This window comes from Sylvia atricapilla, chromosome 1 (genome assembly GCF_009819655.1).
Source record: "Sylvia atricapilla isolate bSylAtr1 chromosome 1, bSylAtr1.pri, whole genome shotgun sequence".
Classification (NCBI taxonomy): domain Eukaryota; kingdom Metazoa; phylum Chordata; class Aves; order Passeriformes; family Sylviidae; genus Sylvia; species Sylvia atricapilla.
In genome coordinates, this window is record NC_089140.1 from 59,920,091 (window position 1) to 59,943,759 (window position 23,669).

The window sequence follows — 23,669 nt, forward strand, 5'->3', positions numbered from 1 at the left end:
GTGCCGTGACAGCTGCTCCCTCTCTGCCACAAGGGCCGTGCGAGGCCCCTGCCCGGTGCCACCACCTCCCCGGGGACTGGTGCGGCTGTGCCGCATGCGGGAGGGCTGGGGGAAAGGCAGGGTGCCCAGCCTCTGCAGCCAGAACTTCATAGCAGCACACTTGGCAGGAGTAATTCTGTTAGTCTCCCACATATCAGCTGGGCTTTCAATACTGACCATCAGACCCAGACTTAAGTGCGTAATCTCCTACCAGCTCAACAAAGGTTATGAATGTGTATTACCTGCAACTCAGGAGCTAATGCTTTTCTATTAACACTGCTTTGGCAATTGACTTTAATTTCTTTTGTGAAATGGGATGTAGTTGCTGTAAAGCAAGCACACCATGAGCTGGATAAGCTCTGAGAGGATACTCTGCCATGCTGTTGGATTTAACAGAAATCTCACTGCTGCTGTGCAGTGATGCACTGATTATACTGCTCAAATCCCAGAGATATTACAGAATATAAGTGGGGGGAATACCCACAGTTTATTTATTTCTTTCTATAAATTAATTTATTAGCAGTAAAAGAAAGCACTGGGATAAAACAGCCTTTCAAATTTGGCAGTCGTTTGCTTGCTGTGTCAGCAATATGTGTGAAAGAAAAGGCATGCTCCGTAACCTACGTTTCAAAGGTCACAGTGCTACTGCTCCAGGCTTCTGAAAACCACAGTTGGAGCCAGCATCATGGTTGGTCTGAAGATTTGGTCTGTCTTGCTGGTTATCCTCTACCATTTCTGTCAAAGATGTATCCCGTGTGGAATTTCAACACATGTTGAAATAGGTAAGACATGTTCAAAATGGATTTTCTTGTGTTTTCAATTTCTTGTGAAGAGAAGTAAATTCAGATTCAGCTGGAAAGCAGAGGGAGGAAATAATGTTAAAGTAACAAGTAGTCTACATAACTTTAAAAATGTCAATGACAGGATAAATTTGATTTTGGAGTTTGAAATTTTACTGGTTTTGTAAGTAAAATGCTTGATTTGACTTGGGGTTACGTGTTTTTCTGTCTCCTAAGACACAGTCATTATGTAACTGGAATGTTTTTGTCTGTGAGTTGTACACAAGACAGAGTTTAGTTTGGAGAAAGAAAAGGAATGTTTGGAGAAAGAAAAGCGATTGTTATGTTTAAACTAAAGAGTAACACAAGTCCTTTGTGGTAACTCTGTTTACAAATCACTGTGTATTAATTATGCCACACCTGCACAAGTAGATAAAATCCTGTAAGGTGTTTCTATCTATAAGTAACATCATAAAAATTTTGTTCTCTGTCTCTTCCTGATAGGTTGCTCCCTGTAGCCAGAACAGCCTAGATTTGTAGTGAATGAAGGAGAGAACTGAGTGGACATCAAAATGGAGAAATATTTCTGTTTTGAATTTCTTGTTTGCCTGTGCTATTTTTAAAATCTGGTTTCTTCCACAGTTTTTGCAAGCACAAACATGAGCAGTGTGAGGTTATTCTGAAGCAGCTACTCACAATAATTGACAGTTTAAATTGTTTATTCTTCTAGTTTTGTTTCTAAATCCGTTGCTCAAACAGATGGTAAAATGTAGGATGTTGCCTTTATTCAGGTAATTTTCTCAGACTTTAAGTACTGAATACATGCAGCTTTGAACAATTTAAAGACTGGGATTATTCATGGTGTTTGAGACTGGAGTGTGTTCCCTTCCTGAATGTCGTACTCATGGCCAGCATCCTGAAACAATTTGCTTTTCTTAACAATGTGTCAAGAAACCCACAATAATCTGTAGGAGAAGTCACGCTGCCTGAGGTTAGGCAAGTGCACACAGCTCTGCAAGCTCTGGGCTCTAATTACTGTGCATGAACTTCTGAGGACTTGAAATAACAGATTTGCCAGAATAGAGTGTGTTTAAAAAAAAATCTGCAGAGAGAAACAAGCTAACATATCTGTTCCCAAAGCAGTCACTTTTTTTCTTTTTCTAATCAAGGGTGCATGTTGCAGAAAGCTTGTGTTCATATTATATGTAATATTTATATAGTATTGGTTGTCTGGGGAGTTGTGTGTACACTGAACTGTTGGGTCATAGGTTAGGGTGTTTTGTCCATTTGTTGGAAAATTACACTAAACTGTGATCAGCTCTGCTGCTGCTAAAATGAGTGCTCTTATTGTTGATCACACAAAAGGCTATGACGATAAGATGAAAATATTTCCAAAATTCAGACACTGAGTACTCCAGGAAAACAAAAACAAGCAAAAAACCACAACCAAACAAAAAAAAACCCACCCCAAAAATAAAATAAAAGTAATTTTTAAAAACCCCATCAAACAACAAACTGAAGAAAAGAATTCCTCTCACTCAAAGCCAGCACCAAAGAAATCTTGGACGAGTTTTGAGAGTACTTTTTACATGGTGAAAAGCTCTGCCTGTTCCGAATGTTGATGGTGTTCAGTGTGCTTGGCAGAGCTGTGCTGTGTCCTACTTGCATGGCCGTGCTGTGCAAGGCTGGGTGGGGAAGCTCTTTGCCCTAGGGGTTCCTGTCAGACTTGTGAGGCTCTGTGGGACTGTGGGGATCTGGCATAAAATTCCTTGTAAAGGTGGAGTTGTAGAACGTGGGCCCACTCGAGTAGTGAGAGAAGTGTGGGGGAGGTGTGAGGCAGAAAAAGCAAACTGCCAAACTGAGTCTCTCCCACACTGGAATCAGAGATGTGATGTGTAGAAATGTCTGAGCCTTAAAATTTTAGATTACTTATTATTTTCTTGTTGTTGTTTCTCTGCTGGTGCAAGGCTGGTCGTTAAGATAACTTATTCAAATAAGGATGATTTTGATTTTTGGGTAAAATTCAAAGTGAAAGATCGTTCAACCCCCCACAGTTTTGTTTAGATCTTGTTCCAGCATAGTAACGGATTATTTTGGATTTGGTGGGGGAGGTATTTGTTTGTTTGTTTTGTTGTTTGGTTTTTTGGGAGGGGTGTGTGTGATGTGATTTATTTGGTTAGGGCACAAAATAACTTCAAACTGTGTAAATAGCTTTAGAGGAAATGTTGGGTATTTTTAGAATAGTGTTGATAGATTATTCCTAGGGTCTAATATTAATTAGAAGATCTCATTAAAGAAAAGGATGTCAGTTTGTTTCATTCACTTGTTATGCCAGCTAAATAAAGATTTTGGCAGTAAGAATATCTGCCAATTCAGTGAATAATTAGTGTTATTTACCTTGCTGACTTTAGATTTTTGTTACTTTTCAGGCCTGTTAAAAATTAATCAAACTGTTAAACACCCACATTGATTCCCAGCACATCTTTTTCACTGTTAAGGGCAGCAGTGAGGCTTGGATACAGTACAGCTAGAACTTTATGGTCCCTACTTTACATGTGCTGGGTGTGGTCCTGTCGGTGTGGCTCATTTCTGACGTGGGGAGTTTATTTCCCTGTGATTTAGTTTGGTCAGCTTGAGCTAGGGATTAGAGAGAGACTGAAGATGTGCCACAGAAAGAGCATTTCCTTATTAAGTCCCCAGATGAGAAAACACAGCCTCTCACAGGTGCACAGTTCTGTGAGAAAGGGTGTTTCATGCATGGTGCTTGGCTTAGGTATGAAAATGCAGTGTCTTCTGGTTCTGCTAGTGCTTCTGACAAAACGTGGGCCTGGACACAATACCTATAAATCAACACTTCGATATATTGTTTTTCAGCACATAGAGCTCTGGAATTTTTCATTAAGCATGAAGGGAGTGTTAATTATAGACAGGTAGGAAGCATACTCTTGCTTAATTTTGTACACCTTTCTTCTGAATGTTTTTCTTTCTGTCTTCTTGCCTTTCTTTATTATTCTCAGCAATGTGTGTGTCAATATTGTGTCCAGACTGTATTTGTGCCTTTTTTTATTCAAAATAATTTGACTCCTTCTGAATATTATTACAGAAATATAGCAGTTATACCAATGTGTGTATATATACATACACTTTGTGTGTTTTCTTGCATGTTTTCCTATCTTCTTTAGTCATGTTCTATGTTTGCAGTTGTATTAGAAGAATCAGTACAAGTCTTTGGGAAAGCAGATTTAATAAACCTATGGATAGCAAAATGACAGTAAGGTTTTGTGCATTGCATGGTGTATTTTGCCAAGATAGTAATTATATTTTGCTGGCTATTGAGATTTTATCTTTGATGTTGGGAGTAAAATGTGGTTTTGTGCTGTGCAATAGCATCCTGATTCCTTTTCCCCTCTTCCTTTCCCCAGTTATTGCTAAATCACCAAGATGCTTTTCAGGCTGGGAGCATTTATCCTGATGCCTTTTATCCCCCAATCTGCAAACATGGTAAGAGAAGCTTTATAAGTCCAATGTTATAAAAACTGCATTTTTATGTGGAAATCCTACAGAATTTACTGGGCTAAAAATGGTTATGTTGTAAGAAATGAAGTGTGCCTAAAAATGGTTATGTTGTAAGAAATTAAAATTCCAAATGCTTGGCCAAAAATGCTTTCCTGCAAAAACTATCCACCATTTTTGTTGAAGCCTTTTTGTAGAACTTTATAACAAAATAACATATTTGAAAATGTTTTAGAAAGCAACTCTTGGGTAAATTTAGCTATTTAATGGGTAGGGCATTTTGATAGGAGGATGCTGTTTGACTAAATTAGGTCAGATTATTGAGTGCAGAGAGGAAAAAATCATCTTTTTTTAATAAGTCTTAGGGAAGGCCTAAAACTATTTCTGTATTAAAAATTATTATGTTCTATCAGATCAGTCAAAAAGAGGATAGGAGAATCTAAAAATCCCACAGCAACAAAATAGTGTAGGACTTCTTGGGGGTGGGTGGGAAAGTGTTAATAACATCCCAGTTTATAGCCTTTTTTTTTTCCAGAGCCCAGTCTTTTGCCTTTTACTCTTCTTGTTGGAAATTAATGCCAGTCTTAATTTTGCTGCTTTCAGATCAAACAACTGCACTACAAAATAAGCACCCTCTTGCAATAGCTGTAAAAAGCATGTATTGATTTGCAAATGGTCCCCTGATTTTTCAGCTCTGAAAGGTTAGCTCTTGATCATAATCAGCTTCTCCAGCAACATTAGAGCTATAAAACAGCCAGCTAGGCCTTGCTGTAGGATATTTGCTACTGCAAGGGTAAATCTGGATAGTGAGCAGTTAGCAAATGGGATAAAGAGCCTGTCCTCCAGCTACAGGCTATTTAGGGTTTTAGGCAGATACCAGTGACAGGGCAGTGATAAGTACTTTGTATGAGGATATCTGGCCTTACTGGCTCCAATATTGTTGAGAAATTAGTGGAAGTTTAAAGTATTGGAAGTAGCTTATTTTAGTGGGCCATGCAAATTCCATTAAATTTGAGGTGTACTTGGGATCTTTGGTTTGGAGCCAAATCACACAGTTACAGCCAAAGTGTTCTCGTTTTTCTCAGAGGTTGTTGATGCTGCCAGTTGGTTATGCCAACTGCAGGGTGCTTGGTTCATATCCTGATGTACTCAGTTCACATCCAGATCACCTCTCTGTTCTGGCATTTGATACTGGTTTTGTCTTTTGTCACTCATCAGGTTACTGGTCTCGGTTTTCTCTGGCAACTTCTTGGCCCAAACTTCAGTCTTGCTTTCCTTGTTTTCATGACTGATGTTCTCCTAGGTTTTTTTTTTCAGTTCCTCCTTGAGCTTGGTTATATCTATCTGCCTTGTCTTTCCCTTCTAACCGTTTTGACCTTATACCAGGTTCTCTATCTACAGTATCCAATTTCATTCCTTCACTAATGTTGGAGTCCATCTTGCCTTGTTAGAGTTGGACCACTTGTCAGCAGCTTCCTTAATCAATATGGAAGAAATAGGTACCTCTTCAGACCTGAACTGTTTTAACTGAGTGTGACAGGATCAAGAACAAAGCATCCAGAACAAAGCCATGCAGACTGCCTCTTTGGACAGGAGACAAGCTTAGGTGTAGAAGGCTACTCTGATTTTGGCCAAGCAAGTACCATCCTTCTTTCATCTAGTTTAGCTACACTGTAAAATGGTATAAGGCCAAAAGGTGACTGAATTACCCCAAGTTATGCTCTCTCAGTGTTTAATCTACCCTAACATTGTGCAGTTTCACATTGCTGTGTCAACAAACACGCACTCTTCCTCCAAGAGTACTGATGGTCTGAACAATCTCCTGCCTGCCTTCTTCCCCCTTAGAGAATTTAGCATTGTGTGCTGTTTGATCTCTTTATGTCAACATCCCTTTGCACTTAGCTTTATGTAGGTACACAGAAATTTTTAGGCAAGGTCACTTGTATTAGATCCTACACAATCTTTTCTGCCTAAATTCAGGTGCAAGTAGTAATTGATTCTTCAAATGAAACCTGATTTTTTTTTCCTGCTTTCCTCCCTTTTTCTCCTCCTACACTGACTGTACCTTGGCTAGTTTGCCTTTCTGTTGAAAGTGATTGTGGTGATAATGATAACATAGCCCACCTCTGCCCTGTGGAAACTGATATGTGCCTAAAACATGACATTTTGAGTTGGCTGCCATTCCCTACAGCTTTTCTGCTATACACGTGGATGCATTAATTTAGTCAACAGGTCCTCTGTCAGCTCTCTTTGTCTTCTCTGCTTGGGAGGCAGCTTTTCATTGAAAAAATGAAAAGGAGGGGGCACAAATTTTTCAGATGCTTCAAGCCAAAATCATAGAAGGTAAATCTAGTATCTGTTTTGATAGTATAAATCAGATAACAATAACCCTCTTTTGCTCTTTTCATTTGCTGGAGTGCAAAATGTATCATCTGTCTTACAGAAATTGAAGAAAAGTCTGTGGGGGTTTTAATGGGGAAGACTCTTTCTTTTTCTTTTTTCTATTTCATTTTTCCCCAAAGAATAAATCAAATATTGATGTAAATTTTATTTGAATAGGAATGTTCCATGATGTGTCTGAAGACACTCACTGGTCACCATTTCTCAAAGCAAGTATTGACTACATCAGAAGGAATTATCCTCAGCCTTGGGAAGAGGTAAGAAAATTGATTAACTTTTGCTTGATTGACTTTGGTTTCAACTGTTTTCTTTACCTTCGCTTGTTATAATTTCATCCTTTGTGCGGTGTAGAAAAAACCCAACATTTTTATATATTAAAGTCTCTGCTTATGTAGGAGCACTTGAAATCCTATTTTAATCTTTACCATACAAAAAATTTACAATTTCCATATAAAGACCACTCCACTGTGGCCTGGTGCTCATAATACATTTCATAGGTCCAAACTTTTAAATATGATTGGTGGTGTTGCATTCCTGCGAGATCTGGTTGAGGATTTGCCATTTGAAAACCAGGCACATTTTAGACTTCTCACTTGTGAAATCTTGAACTTAGTCCGTATTTGCTCTTGTTAATGGTCTGTGAGCTATGTAGGAGGAAAGGAAGAACAATCTGTCAAGAGTAAGGGTGCAGAGGAATGTTTTTCTCTCTTCTATCTGCCTACCTAACAACTATGGTGGCAGAGGGAGTTCAGTCCTTGGAAGTTTACCCTTGGTCTGGAAAAACACGTTTACCTTGAAGTATGCAAATTACCCTCACATCAACCATGCTTCTGTGGCCCTGGGCTGTATCAACTGCTTAAAGCTTCTGAAGTTACAAAAGTTGACCCCAGCATCAAGCAATGAGTGGTCAGCACTTAGTCCTGGTAAACTCTTGGGATGTAGGAGCTTCTCACCTGTATCTTTGTATAATGCACGTACAGAAAATGCTAACATTTTCTTAAAGGCAGGAGTAGAATGACGGACAAGTGGATTGTTGTTGTGTAGGCTACAGAGAAGCTGGTGGCTTTCCTGTTTGGAATTGCTTCACATATGGTGGCAGATGTTAGCTGGCATAGCTTGGGCATCGACCAAGGATTTCTAAAGGCCATGGGAGAAGTAAGCCTGTATTTTTTTATTTATTGATACAACTGGATTTATTGGAATGGATAGCTTCGCTTTGGACGGTGGTGGGGAGGAAAGAGAAAAGCTGGAGCCCTGTTTCAGGAAGATTTTCGGAGAGACAGAATATCATAAACTTCATAAGAGTGAAGCTGGTCAGGTTTGGGACCTGTAAACATAAGTGTTGCTTGGAGAGTTTGTTTCTGCTCATATTTTAAAAAACAGGCAGTTCTCTTGTTTTTCTCTTTCTCCAGATTGATTTTCATGGTTCATACTCAGAAGCTCACAGTGTTGGAGATTTTGGTAATGTTTCTGTTTGCCAGTCATAGATCTTTGTATTAGAATAACTAATTCTCTTCAAACCCATGGTGGTTGATTCTCTCTCTTGTCCTGTGCAATGCAGGAGTTAAGAACAGCTTATGGACACTGTATTCTTGCCCTTTTTTTATTACTGTCATGGCTTGCAAAGCCTTGCTGTACCTGTCCTCAGGTTTTGGGAGAGGTGATGAGGCATATGGACATTTAGATTAAAGCCAAAATACAGACCAAAAGATGCTAAGATTTGGATGGAGTCACTACTTGATTTTAAATTGTACATTATTCTCTGGAGGTACAAAATGTGCAGTACCCTTTCAGGTGAACCATTTGTGTATTCTAAATGTACAGCTGGAAGATCTGCCATATAAAGGCACATAGAAGAGCCATACATAGCTTCATGCACACTGTTACTCATGACAGATACTTAACAGGTCTTGTTTGTTGGGCTGTGTGGGGTTATTTCATTCTTTCATCCTCAGGAGGAGATGTAGTGAGTCAGTATGAACTGGACTTCAGTTATTTGGCATCGAGTTGGTAAGATAATGAGATTGTTTTCTTTAATATTTAATGCTTATTTTTCTGTAATCATATATAATAAAATGACACATATATCACATAATTCTGTATTAATCTGTTTTAACAAAATGCTTTCCTATATTTTTCTTTCAAAAACAACCCTTGCAACTATTTTAATGGTTATGAGTTTGGTATTTCTTATATGCATATTTCCTGTTCCCTGACATGAAAAACTGGAAGGACAGAAGAGAGTTTTATGTATAGGAACACAGCAAAAAGGATTAAATTATTTATGTCTTAAATTAGAAGTTGTTATACATAAATGGCTAGTGAAAACCTTTTGCTGGAATGTCCTAGCAGCTAGTTAAATAACTCAGTTAAGTGGCAATCTCAGTGAGATTTATTTAAAGTTTTGAAAGTTGAGGATGTTGAATTCAGACATCTTTAAAAGCATAAAAATGAGCAGAACATTTAGATATCCACTTTTCTTTTCCTCACAGCTGCATGTGTAATCCTGGCATTTGTAAATCTTCATGACCTTATGTAGTCTTTTGAAATTTGGAATATTTTATAGGCTGTTGTTATCACAAGAACTGCAATCTTTCATTGGGTGATGTGGAACATCTTTTGTTGCAATACATTCTTTTTGTTTTTAGGTATGTACCTGTCAAAGACCTAGCTGCTATCTATAAGGAATTTTATGGAAAAGAGGTCATAACTGAAAGCACTATTGCTGAATGTACAAATCTGCTGTTTTTTGAACTGTAAGTTGAATATACCCGCCTGAGCTTTTGTAAGTGAAACATATATAGGAAAAATATGATAATCGCATTTGAAATTGTATTTGAAACACCTTACGCATTAATGTCAGCAAGGAAGACTCCTTCCTAGACCCCAAAATCACAGAAAATCTGAACTTTTTGATGACTGAGATTCAAATTTGGACTACTCAATGACTGTTGAATTAATTATTGCACCACAGATAGTGAATCTTGGCTATTTAATCCATTTATACATTTAATGAATTTATGCCTATTTGTTTAAGAACAGCTGTATCTTCAAGTACCATTTCACTGTGGTGAGTTAGCAGTATAATTATTATGCACTGAAGGAGACTCTAGATACATGCCTTATTTAGACTTTATGTGCATCCCTTCAAGTCCAAGAATAATTCAAAAGAGACTTTGGATATCTGGCAGTGTCTGCTTTTGAATATCTGAAACAGCTTAGCTGTATCCTGTATTTCAGTTAGTTACCAATAGTCACACAACATTTACAAAAACTGTCAATCTTTCAAAATCAAAGGCAATAAAGTTTATATCGCTACTTTTTACATTACAACTTTAAAAATATATTAACAACCAACACAGGAAGGTAATGACTTGCATAGTATTTACCATACAGGACTTTTGAAAACAACTATTTAAATAATTAAGTATTAAATGAAACAAGTTTTATTTCTGATTTTTTTTCAGGCATGGAGAAAGGCTTCTTATTGGCAAGGTTGGTTTTCTGTTTTCTTTATAGAAATAAACATGTAGCAGGGAGACAATGTGATCCATCTTACTGAGGATGTTGCCTGTCTCTTAGCTTTTTCCAACATTTGCTAGTAAATCTCCATTTCTGGTGGAGAAGTTCCATGAATATTTCCTTGGAGGAGCGGATGACATGGCATTCTGGACCAACAACATTTTTGAGCTGACGAGCCATATGCTAGAGAATGGGACCAGGTATAGTGTCTGTCTTGAACTATGAAATGCATTAGTCAAGTCCTGACACCAACTTAACTGTTTTTCTTAAGGCAGGATCTTTCCTAGAAGAGTGGTGAGATTTAGATCATCATTTGGACAAGGAGATTTCCATGGCTGCCTTTTACCTGACTGCACAGGATTACACAGGCCTTGAGTTTGTATTTTTTACGTGTTGACGCTCATTTGTACTGGCATGCCTCTGGCATGCCCAGGTGATACTTAGCAGGGAAAATTTGGGGCATTCTTTAAGATATACTCAAGAGTTTGCTTAAATGTTGCATCACCATGCCCTGAGGTTCTGCCTGGACTGGCAATCTGAGACTGCACTTTTTGGCTGCTGACATCAGTCAGCAAAGATGTCCCTTTTGAGGAGAGGTCAGATGTTAGCTGACAAATAGGATGCAGGCAAATAGGATTAGAAAGAGTAGGAGTATATATTCTGGTGCTTAAGCTCAGACTTTTAGCCACAATTTCATATTTTTATACAAGTTTAACCCTGTACAACTCTCTTACAAATACAACCTTTCTGGAAATAACTGTAGAAAACCAATAGTGGCAATTAATTCATCCATTTATGTGGAAAATGTCACTACTGCTATTTTTAGAAATTATATTTGAAATACGGAATTAAATGCAATGTTATGTTCTTTGTTCCATAATGGCATGTTTATTAAAAGTGTTTTACATTCATATACATGCATGTTATAATAAGTTTCCTTCAAGAGTTCTAAAAAGACACATGATACTCATACAGAACCTAATCAAGATCATCAAATAGTCATAGGGGTTTCTAAGGGTTATGATGATGCTCTGATTTTGGTTTTGTTGAAAAAATGGATGATCTTTAACAGAATAATCAGTAAGGATAAAATTTGTATTTTTAGTTTCACTTCCATTATGGTAAATTCTTTAAAGTGCATTCTGTGTATTTTTCTTTAGTGACTGCTACCTGCCTGAGAACCCTCTGTTCATAAACTGCAGCAGAGAGCACAAGGACAACCACATGTAAGTTTAGCTCTGATGGTTTAAAGCTTCAGTGATGAGAGTCTTCTGCTAAATGAGCTACTGAAAATTAGAGATATTACGGGTAATCTTTTTGTGTATGAATTAGGGATTCTTTCAGCATAAATAACTAAGTTTTGTATTAAGGATTTGAGACCCTAAGAGCGGATTTTACCTTGAGTCATTATTTAAGTTATATTAATTCTTATCACTGCCTTCTTTATTTTAGCAGAAACAAACAATCAAAACATGAACATCATGGGAATACAACTTCTTTGCTTACAGAAACACTTGAGAAGAATATAAACTATACAGAGAGAGGAGTTCAATTCAACATACAGCCTTGGGCAACAGTAAGTGAGAAGTAACAGATGTGTCAGGTAAAATTCATCACTATAGAAAATTGTTTTGGTTTCTGTCTCAAATGCTGCATTATGGAGCAGGGTCTCTGGATGTTAACAGTAGCTGACTTCATGGACATTCCAGTACCACTGTTAATCTATATATGTACATCATAAATACTCAATTTTTAAACTTTGCTTGTTGTATAGTGAAGTTACAACAAATCCTGCTGTGCCAAAAAGGACATCATATGTATTTAGTATTTACATTTTACAGACATATGATAGCTTTTTTGGATTTAGAACTCCCAGCAAAGCATGGCAGGGAATGATTATTAGTGCTCCCTTTAGAGCATACAGACTTTTGTCTTTCTAAAATGATGCTTATGATCTGAGTCAAACTCTTAAATCCTGGTGGTGATTTCCACTGTTGGTGACTTGATTTTTGAGGTGTCCCAAAACATTGTGGAGTTTCAACCTATGTTTTAACCACTGTTGTGTCCCTTTATTATTTTTATTTCAGAAATCTCTCAGCTTGATAAACCATGCTTTTAAAACCAATGTCTGGAGAGCATTAGGAGCTACACATCAGAAATCTTCTAAGTACATCTCCAAGCCAGCAGCTTCATATTTTCTGACTTCACCCTATGCTAGGCTTGGATGGTTGGTAATTTTATTCATCCCACCTTCCTCTTTATTTCTGAAAATTTTGAGTACCTACCAAATCTTATTGTTAGTCTTTTGGATACTCTTCAAAGGTGACAGTGCAGATCAATTAGTAGTACAAATCTGAGAGAATTGTATTTTATGTCCAGAACAGCAAGTTAACTCGTAAGATTTTTCTTCCAGATGTTGATTAAACTCAGAATGGAAGGAACCAACATTAGAAATAACATTGGCTCTAGTTCTGAACAGAAAAGGATCATTGCTACCCCTTTTTGATTGTTGGATGATGGTTGTGCAAAATTAAACATCTGTCATGAGTTGATGACTGATAATGTCTAGTGAGACTTCTTGGAAGTACTCTAGACTAGTAGATAGATTCGGGACAGAGAGAGGTACATTCTCTCTCCTTGTCAATAAGGTTCTACCCGCTACAAGGAAGAGTAATAAAACAGATTTCTATTGCTGCTTATCTAACTTCCCTTATACTGTCTCAAAATTTGGATTTTATTCTTAAGTTTACTTCACACTGGCTAAATTAACAGTAGTTAGTTCTTTCCATGTTCCCTCTCTAAACTCCAACATGGTACTGAGATCTGTGATCCTTTTGCTTATCTCTTGTTAAGTCCATCAATTAAATCAGATGTTCAGTTTAAAAGATATTTAATTTCTTTTTTTCTGTGTTCTTTGTCATATGCAAGCAGCCCTTTTTCATGTTCCTTGTTCTGATTTGTCTCAGTCAGTAAAAAGCAGTTCCTACAGATCTCAGATGCATTTATGGAAGCTGATTCTTCTGGTTTCACTTAATTCAAGAAAACACAAAAAATATATGACATAAAGCATGCTGTGTAGATCTTTACAAAACAATATAGGGAAGCAAAGGTCCTGGTTTATCTGAATTATGGGGTTATTTTCTTCCAGTAATGTTGTGGTAGTCTGGATATACTGATTTTGCTGACTTCCTTGCTGTACAGGGCACTGATCTCAGCTGACTTGAACCAGGATGGATATGAAGATCTGGTGGCTGGAGCACCAGGGTACAGCACCATGGGCCATGTTCAGACAGGAAGGGTGTATGTGGTCTATGGCAATCAGTCCGGTTTGCCCGCAGGGGACATGGACCTGGATGGGAAAGCTGACCAAGTACTACAGGGTCATCAGGTAAGGGGTCAAGGCAGATATTTGTCAGTTAATATTTTTTTTTGCCTGAAAACTGGTGAGTTTTGAATGAGCAGTGGTATTATTAATGTGTATGAGTGTTATTCCTGAGACACTCCTGATATCATATGATGTCGTATGCTTTTCAAGAAAAATTATCATTATTAAAGTCCAAGGAACAATTGAAGTGATGGTGATCTGTGGGTTCACTTCCATTACTGTACCATATAAGTAAGTATTAGACCATGAAGTGCCCTTAAATAAAACTCAGGTTGTGTCTCTGTAAATCACAGTATAGCTCATTCTGATCCCTGCATTTAATAAAATATGGTGTTTCCTGTCCTTTGTAATCTAGAATTATTAATTTGATATGTTTTAATTCCTTTGAGGCTACATTTCTTCATTAAGTGATAACTTCTCCCCAGATAATTTTGTCTGTAGTAAGGGTATTGGAAAGGATTAAAAAAAAAAAAAAAAAAAGAAAACTTTGATTTGACATGAATGTCCCTGGTTTGTAACCAAGAAGTAGGAGCAAATGATCCTTTTGGGTGTTAAATATGATCCTCTGTAGGAAATACCTTTGTTCAGAAGGAAAATAATAGGGAGAAATGAGATACATTTCCTTTTAATTTGTTTCAGTGGTTACAAATGGTGGATTAACAGCTGCTGTCTTCTTACAGAGTGTTTTAGTGGTTCCCAGTCATAATGCTGTCAACAGAATAGACCATAAACTTAAGATCAATGGTGCACTGGACTGAGAAGAGGAAACAGCAAAGCAGCACCGTATTATATTCATATATATTATGAAGTTGTCCTTCATTTTAACACAGCTGACTTTGAATTAGTTTATTATCACAGGGAATGTTACTTAGAAGAAAAAAAAATGTTTGGATAGACTTTTGTCATCTGTTTCTTCCCTGTGCAAATGTACATTTGATTTTCATGGTTTTGACTTGAAAATATGAGAGCAATCCCTTTTCTTTTAGCCTTCAGGAAGATTTGGTTCTGCCTTGGCAGTCCTGGACTTCAATGAGGATGGAGTGCCAGATCTGGCAATTGGAGCACCTTCTGCGGGATCTCAGTTTCTTACGTACAAAGTAAGCTACAAACATGGGTTTGTTGTTCTTTTTAAACTCTCCAAACTGAATGTTTTTATTGATACATGATTTTTAAAAATATTGAAATTAAAAAGAGCATTTCTGTTGTTGCTCCAGGTGACACTGTAATTTAAACAGAAGTTTATATCCTTTGTGGGTACTTTGACTAGAGCAATATCAGCTACCTGTATTTCTCTTTCAGTGGCTTTTTTTTTTACACATTATAAATCCAAACCAGATTGCAACATTGCAGCTTTGACATGCTGGAAATGTAAGGGGCCATTAATGAAATACAAATGTACCCTTTTTGCTCAGGAACAGGGAGTCTGGAATGGATCTCATGGGTCAATGAGCTTTGTCAAATGCTGTCACAAGGCCAACAAATGATACCTAAATTTGTGATATGAACACAGACACACTTGCTAAAATAATCAAGTTACAGAGGCTTAATGACTTACAGCTTACCAGACAAGCCTGTGAAATGGTCCCTGAGTATTTTTAGACCATGCAAACTGATGGGTAAAATGTTTTGAGTAAACGATAAACTTTAAGCTTAAAACTCTTCAGAATTTTAGATACTAATTTACCTGTCTAACTAGGAATTAGGTTGCTTTTATTTAAACTCATCACTTGGAAGATTGTGTGCATCTGTTGTGCCTGGCACTGTTTACCATTGCATCAAATGATAATCAAAATATGAGCCATCTGAACATGTGTATTATGAGTATAAATATACTGCCCTTGTTCCTTACTCACACTATGATGAAAATATACTTCTCTACTTCATTGCTTGGCTACAGCAGTCACCATTAGCCATAGGTATTCTTAGGTTTGGGGTGGGAAAGAAAGTACTATGGAAAGGCTCTGAGAGGGGAAATGAAGTTGCATAAATAGCCCTTGCAGAACTGTTCCACTCATTGTGATTGGCCTTGGATTTAATACTTGATACTGACCTGCAGGTGCTCTCATGCCATATTTTCTTTTTCTGCTGTTCAGGGTGCTGTGTATGTCTACTTTGGAACTGAGGGAAGAGGCTTGGCACCACAGCCAAACGTTACCATAACTTGTCAGGTATATTGATAATGTAATATCCTGTTTATACTATCCTATTAGCTAGGCTAACACAGGGCTACAGAGGCAAGAGGTGAGATAAAGAGGAAAAGAGCTTATGGGCTTAAAAAAAGAATGTTAAAATTCAACTTATCATTGCAAGGAAATTTAGACTGATGGGGATGGAGCAAGCAGGTGCTTGTTTAGATTGATTGTATTTGGGAAAGACATTTATACCCCAGTGCAGGAAGGTAGCAGGGTGAATAGAAAGGTGCATAGCCCTCAAAACCAAAAAAAAAGGCTACCAAAAACCCCAACCCACACCAAACAGAAAAAACAAAGAAAACGAAACTGAAGCCAGGGAGTGGGAGGCTAATTTGGTAAGAAGCAAAGTTAGCTCTTTAGAATTTAGTTGGTCTATTTTGCTACGGAATTGATGGTTTCAGTTCTATTTCAGGCTTAAACTAACTGTTTATTGCAGTATTCCTACTGTAATCTTGGATGGTCCCTCCTGGCAGCTGACGTTGATGGGAATGGAAACGCTGATCTGGTTGTGGGCTCTCCATATGCACCCGGTAGTGGGAAGCAGAGAGGATTTGTGGTTGCATTTTTCTCTCATTTCAACAGGAGTGACCAAGGTAATATTTGTTGAGTAAATTAACCCTCCTATAGTTTATGTGACTGGTTATTTGTTCCTAATTAATCATGGTATAATCCAAGTCTGAAGTGATCTCAAAGGATGTCCCTCCTACTCAATAAGCTGCGAAGCCAGACCAAATTGCTCAGGGCTTTGTGCAGTTGCATCTTAAAACCTCCAGTGACAGAAATTGCACAGCCACTCTGGACAGCTGTTCTACTTCTTGGCAGTTCTCACAGGGAAAAAAATCTCTTGTTACAACTAGTATGAACCTTTCTTGTTTCAGTTTATGTTCATTGTCTATTGTCTTCCCACCATGCATAGTGATCTTATAGTTACAAAAAGCATGGAATACCCCTACTAAACTTGCTCCTGTTTGTCAACATCTTTCCTGTAACGGAACAACATATTGTAGGTGTGATCTAGGGAACAATCACTTCTTTCAACTCAATCTCTTTGCTGTGCTCCTTCTTACATAGTCTTAGGCACTGTTGGCTGTCTGTCAGAGCCTTGCTCTCAGCTCTTTGTCCACCAGGACCTCCAGGGCCTTTTCCACATGACAGCTCCTAAGCCAGTCTGTTCCCAGCTGTATCAGTGCTCCTTTCCCAGGGTCAGGCTTTGCATCCGTCCTCACTGAATTTTGTGAGGTTCCTGTCAGCCTGTTACTCCAGCCTGCCTGTGTGCCTCTGAATGGAACCACTCCCCTGCAATCTCCTCCTCTCTTCCAGCTTCACAAAAGAACATCTTGTTGCCTTGTCTAAATTATTTATAATAAAGTGTCCAACAGAATGAGTAAAAAAATTGATCCCTGAAGGCACTTCACTTGTTGCAGGCAGTCAGAGAACAGCACATGGTTCTCTGCTTTTGTCAGACAGATCATCTCAACCATGTTTTCCCCATTTGGTTTTCTGTCCATCCAAAGTGCAATGTCCCAGCTTGGATGCAAGAACAGTTGTGGGAAACTGTGTTGAAAACCTTGCTAAAGCAGTGGATTCAACTGTGTATTGTGAGTCCAGTGTAAGCTCACTGCTCTTTCTTGGAAAATTGCAAATGAACCTCAACAAATGAATCTTTATCATTCTTTATGTTCCTTTGGCTAAAGGGGAATGCTACAAGTGAATACAGTTGATGAGTAAAGGTGATGAAGTTTCTAGTGAATGAGAGAGGAAATGTCATATATGGAACTAAATAATAAAGCATGGGTAGCTTTGTCGGAATCATGCAATTGAGATTTACAATAATGCTTAATTGTTGCAGTTTATTCTAATTCATGTAAAATTAGAAACCACAAGAACATGGCTTTTAAAACACTGCTAACTGACATTTTTGTAAAACCTAAGCACAGAATGAGTAATTTAAATTACAGCCAGAATGATCTGAATCTCTCCCACCCAGCACCCTTGAAGAATTACAAGTTCTGATAAACTGTAAGTAGTTTAGGGCAGGCTTGAGTGGTAGCTTTCATGAACTTCATGTAGGCTATTGGAAGGACAGAGAAACGGGCTGTGTCAAATGAAAGCTTTCACCAGCCAGCAGAGCTGCAGGGTGAGCAAGCAAAGTCAACAAGTATTGATGCCATGTCACTGACAGTGTAACTTTGCACAGAGAAACTTGCTGCCTTAGGATGATTCAGTGGAGGATTGCAAATGGGTTTTTCAATGCCAGGGCACACCAAGATTTAGTTGATATTTTTTTCTGGTCTCTCAGGACTTCTGTCAGTACAGGATGCCAACTGGATGGTGGAGGGGGAAGAAAATTATGCTTGGTTTGGATTTTCACTTGCCAGCTGCCAGCTGGAGAATGTGACATTACTGCTGATTGGTAGCCCTACATGGAAGACTTGTTCTAGGTGTGTTGCATGTGACAGCTTGCTGTCTTTTCTACTCTGCTGTACTTCTGCAAGGTTTAAGATTTGCAATAGATTAGACTTCCAGCTTTTTAGGAAGTTTCCTTTTTGTTCTGCTTAGAATATTTTTATTACTTTAATATTTCTATTATATTCACCATCCTTATGAAGACAAGATTTATTATACCTTCTCTAGGGCAGGTCTTTGTTATTTAAAGACACCTAAGAATTTCTTGAGTTTCCTTGGGGAGGAAGAGGGGTCACAAAAAGGCTGATGGGTAAGTGTGCCTTAAATAACCATATGGATAGCTCTTACTTTGAGATAGCATTTTTAAGAGCTAATTAAACATGATGATGTAATGGATGATAAAAAAGGGGATAGACAGATGAAGTCTGCACTCTAAATATTGTGTAATTAGTTAGAACAAGTATGGGAATCACTAAAGTAGATTTCTAGAATTTGTGAGGCACTATTATTCCAAAGTAAAAGGGGAGAACATGTACAATTATATGTTGTTACATACAACTTTATTTTGCATTGTATTTCAAGCTGCAATCCCCTCTTGCCAGATGTCAGACAGAGTGTTGGGAAGGTGTACGGCTATAACCCACCAAGTACAAAGCACTGGTTTGAGATAACTGGAGACAAGGTAGGGCTGCTTCTTTAGTATGGGACCATGTGAATAATTTGAAGTAAAGTGGCATTTTGTAGAAATTACATAGGTGTTTTAAAAATCTAACAGGAGATGGGCAGAATGGGTTTGTCTCTGGCCAGTGGTGTGCTGTCTGTAGCTGGGAACACAAGGAAAGTTTTGGTGGTGGGTGCACCTACTGCAGGTATGTCCTGAAAGCTGGAGATTATTTCTGCTTAATGATATTTGTTTCTGCATGACTTGAGAAAAGATACAATGCTTAACAGAAAAGGGACCTTTAAAGTGCCATGTAATTAAAAAAAAAAAATTAGAAATCACTGTAATCACCTGTATTGCCTTATATGTAGAATCCTCTCTACTGTGCCTCAACCTTTTCCTTCCTTAAAATGGGCTTAATAGCATTACTACTTCGCATTTTTTATGTAACATGATTTTCTAGTAGACTGCCTATTTCTCAGAATTGAAAGAACACAGTATTTTGTCCTCACTCTGGCAGTAGACAGTAGAAATAGAGGATGTCAAATTGCAGAAGTCTAACTGGAATACATTTCTTCCCTGGTACCATGACTAAAAAAATTTTTCCTATGCTAATTAGTGTTAATCCCATATAATTGTTGATGTTATTTGATACATTATATTAATTTTGTCCATTTTATGTGATGCCAGTATTACTTATAATTGTAAGTATTAAACCTGAGTTCGTATGTCTGATGCTCAATATCTGTTGGTTTTTTTTTTTTTCCCAGACAGCTTGTCTAGGATTTTATTTATGTCCTCGGTGCTGCATCAAGCTGGACAGGCTCTGGTATATGACCTATCAAACAGCACCAAGCCTTCTCTGCTCAGTGCATTCAGTGGGGACAGGAGATTTTCTCGTTTTGGAGGAGATATACACTTAAGTGATCTGGATAGCGATGGGCTAGGTAAAACTTTATGAATCTAGAGCAGAAATGAAGTGTTTAACTTTCAGCAATGGGAAAATTAGTCACCTGCATATTCATAGAAGTGCTAAATACAATCTGCTTTCTGAATTGGATTGTACCAGTATTCCATTGTGCCCTACAGGGAGGCCTCTCTAAAATCCCAAGCAACTCAAACAGAAATTGAAATATTTTAGTTGACACCTTTAATAGGAATTGTGGCATCTAGAGGCATATAAATGCCATCTCTCCCATGTTGGTCTAGTATTAACTGACTTCTGCTGTGTTATGTCCTCTTTGTAATATGTGCAGATGAAATGATTGTGGCATCCCCACTGCGATCCAACGGTATCACCTCAATCCTGTCTGGTGGGGCTGCTGGCCGTGTCTATATTTACAATGGCAGACAGGCATCCTCAGGGAATGTGACAGGCCACTGCACATCGTGGACATCTCCCTGTCCTGAGGACTGGGTAAGAATACAAGAAAGTGAATTCTGGACACAAGTTTGGAATGACAACTTACTAATTATATCCAGTACAAATGCCAAGTGTGTTTTGCCTTGGTTCCAGGAAACTGAAGATTTTCTCAGGTTTCTGAGTCTCTGCAGTTTGGCTCCTCCTGTTTGTTCTTAAGTTACTTTCCTGTTTGGGAGCCAGGATTATCATACGGCTCTTCTATTCTGTTCCAGTAATTCCATTAACTTTTTATTTCCTTTTTTTTTTTTTTTCCTTCTTCTTTAGGCACAGTATGTCCTAATTTCTCCTGAGGTAAGTAACCAGAAAATAAACTACTGAGAGAACCTAAAAAGTCCTACTTAAAAAAAACCAAAACAAAACAAAAACAAAAAACAAACAAACAAAAAAAAACAACCTAGCAGCAATATAACCAGAATGTTATTTTACAGGAACTATCAAGATTTGGGAGTTCTGTTACCACTGTGAAATCTGAAAGAAAGGTGAGAAAAATTACTGTGGTTGGTTGTTTCATAACATCCTTTTACCTCACTTGCACATACTAGCTAACATCTCACACGTATCTTACATGTTTTTGAGTCTTAAGTTCTTTACATAGTTAACAAAGTCACTCTCTGAACTGATAATTAAACCCATTTCATAGATTGATGAGCTATGGAGTTGCCAAAATTTTGGTACTTAAATTAAAAAAATTGAATCACTTTAAGGCAGCCTGAATTCTCAACTGCTTAAGAGTATGCTGGAAGTTTCCATGGGAAATAGAGCATAGGTGCCTCCCAGCTTTACTGCTCATGCAAAGTGGATGCTCAGCTGTGGAGCAAACCAGGCACACAAACCCACCCTTCTCATTTAGTCTTTACAGGCTTGCTGTCCTGGCTATCACCTGCAGTGAACGCCGTTCATTTGTCACATGTTTCTAAGCATAGAGGTCCAGTTCCTACCTGACTGATTTAGGATATGTTTGTGTACCTCTTCCTCTTTGCTTCCCTCAGATGCCTACTTGTTCACCAAACACCATTTGCTACATTTTTATCATGCACTGAGGAGCCTTTTTGTCATCTGGAAGGTTACTTTAGGGCTTGTCCAGCTTGTCCAATGTTCTGCTCACTCTAACATCACCTCCATGAGGACTGGGGTTCTCTGTGTGAGGTTCTCTCTACCTCAGTACCAGGCTGAGGAAGTCTTCAGCAAATGCTGTTTGACTTCTTGCATTAAAAATGCAATGGAGAAACACCTGGAGATCTCAGCTAGATTAGTGTACATAATCCTACACCTGAAACACAAGCACTGCTAAGTGCAAGTAAGCCCGTTCTCCAAACAGTTGTGTTCTGTTGCTACAGCACCATCTAGTCCACACTCCTGCTTCATCCCTATTGATCTTAGCCCTGAGAAGCAGTTTGTGTGGGCAAGAGACTCCTTTCATTTGGTTCCAGCTTGCTTCAGTTTCCCAAATGCTAACCAAATAACTATTTTATCTTAGAACAATTAAATTAAATTAGAACAATTAAATTAAATTAAGAACAATTTTCTTAAATGCTACTCTGATGAGATGGATTCTCTCATTTCCCATCACATTTCTGTATGACACTAATGAGATGGTCAAAATCCATGAGGGAAGCTTAAGGCAGCCAGTGCAGTTGCATTTTGCTAACCTTTGCTCTTTATCCCTGCAGAAACAAGTTGTAGTGGCAGCAGAGAGAAGTTCTGCGAAAGCTCGACTTAGTGGAAGGCTTTTTGTCTACTCACTCTAAAAGTTCACAGTAGCCTTAAAGACACACCTGGTCTTCTAGTGAAGAATCTCTGTAATATTTGTGCTACTTTCCTGAACCCACACAAACCAACATGCAGCGGCAGCAAGTTTTTGCTGAATTCTGTGGTGGGCAGCAGCATCGCTTATCTAGAACAGGCAAGCTGGTCTGAAAACCTTTCAGAGGTTAAAATGAGCAGGCAGCTGCGTTTTTGGTAGTATTTGGCTATATGAGGAATGTTCAGTGGTCACCTGCTTTACTGGCCAGATTTGAGTATCTTCTTGACAAAACTGGGAAACTGCAGCATACTGTGATAAATGTAAGGATTCTAACTTCTGGAAAGTTACTCTCAAAATAATAAGCATGGAGCAGCTGCAGCTTTAAGACTGACAGAAAGGTGGGTGCTGATGAACAGGACTGTGTCTCTCTCTGAAGTCTTGAGGCCTGCACTGAAAGTGTAGTTCAGCTCAGATCTCCCAGGGAAAGATAAAGCAAGACTGATGAAGTTTTAGGAAATGCTTTTGCAATTTGACTGATTATACTCTGACATCCTTTCTGCTTTTGTGTAAAATCCCAGGGCCATGGTACAGAGTTGTTAATGGCTTTTATTGTTAACAGTATTGTCTTTTACTAGTTAACACTAATTTTGTATGATGCAGGTTTAACAGTGTGCATAAATTATCTATTAAACAACCTGAGCAGCAGAATGTGTTGATACTATTCTTACCAATGCTACTCTGTAGACACATATGTGTGTCTTCTCTCTTTTGCCTCCTTCACAAAGGCAAAGCATTATTTTTATTTGAAATAAAATTGCACAGAATTCTGAAGGTCATACTCCAAAATTAAACACCTCACCTTACCTTAGAATTCCTAGGAATTCTCTCTCAAGGATGTTGTTTTAAACAAATCAAAAATGGCAAGGTGAACACTAGCTAGATGTATAGTACATTCTGGTATCTATTTTGAGGACTTGCCCAAACAGCAAAACACTTTTATAAAGAAGCTAAATCTGACCTTCAGAAGTAACTGGATACAATGGGGATTGCAGTACTTACATTATAAATCTGTTAACTGTGCTATGAGGCAAAACAAGCACTGTGCTTTTAAGGGCAGAATAAAGGTTTTCTCTTCAAATAAAAATTGACAAAACCAGTATGTTCTGTAGAAATTCCATTCTGAACATACATTCTCCACTGGCTTTTGTTTTTTCTATGTATGACCTCCATGTAATTTTACTGCACTTGACTGCATTTTGATTACTTGAATTGTAAGAAAAACTTTAGACATTTGCATATGCCTATAGAGATAAAAAGCAGTCTTGTAGAAGATGCCTTTCACTCCATGTTTTTATTGTGCTTTGAGTCAGCTATGTACAGGTAAAGAGTCAAAAGGAGTTTGCAGAAGCCTCCTGCAAAAAAGTTTACAAGAAAGCTTCCCAAACAGCTGCACCAAATTGTATCTGGCCTAAAGCAATTACAGCTCATTTGAAAACATCAGCATCCATGTCCCTTCACACATGGATATTCCTGGGGTTTATCAGCTGTGGTAAGTGAGCCATTGTTTTTTTCCATTGGATTGCTCAGTTTGGAGATTGTTTACTA

At 38.1% G+C, this 23,669-nt stretch overlaps 1 protein-coding gene across 1 annotated transcript; it reads left to right on the forward strand.

Moving 5' to 3' along the window:
• The first annotated feature begins 697 nt into the window (after nt 1–697).
• Nucleotides 698–23,578, forward strand: GPLD1 (glycosylphosphatidylinositol specific phospholipase D1). Its single transcript, XM_066323807.1, has 25 exons — nt 698–821; nt 3,693–3,748; nt 4,241–4,319; nt 6,891–6,988; nt 7,776–7,886; nt 8,144–8,192; nt 8,687–8,741; nt 9,380–9,487; nt 10,199–10,226; nt 10,314–10,453; nt 11,414–11,479; nt 11,706–11,829; nt 12,341–12,480; nt 13,455–13,641; nt 14,625–14,735; nt 15,732–15,806; nt 16,267–16,423; nt 18,130–18,271; nt 18,819–18,918; nt 19,012–19,105; nt 19,668–19,844; nt 20,154–20,314; nt 20,585–20,611; nt 20,749–20,799; nt 21,991–23,578. The coding sequence occupies exons 1-25, from the start codon at nt 725–727 to the stop codon at nt 22,066–22,068; spliced, it is 2,511 nt and encodes an 836-aa protein (XP_066179904.1). The 5' UTR covers nt 698–724; the 3' UTR covers nt 22,069–23,578.
• The last annotated feature ends 91 nt before the right edge of the window (nt 23,579–23,669 follow it).

Bases quoted from the DNA above. Each gene is read 5' to 3' on its own strand.
- GPLD1 (XM_066323807.1), top strand. From the start codon at position 725: ATGGTTGGTCTGAAGATTTGGTCTGTCTTGCTGGTTATCCTCTACCAT. The intron at 10,454-11,413 runs GTATAGTGTCTG...ATTTTTCTTTAG, and splicing joins ATGCTAGAGAATGGGACCAG to TGACTGCTACCTGCCTGAGA. The intron at 14,736-15,731 runs GTAAGCTACAAA...TCTGCTGTTCAG, and splicing joins CTCAGTTTCTTACGTACAAA to GGTGCTGTGTATGTCTACTT.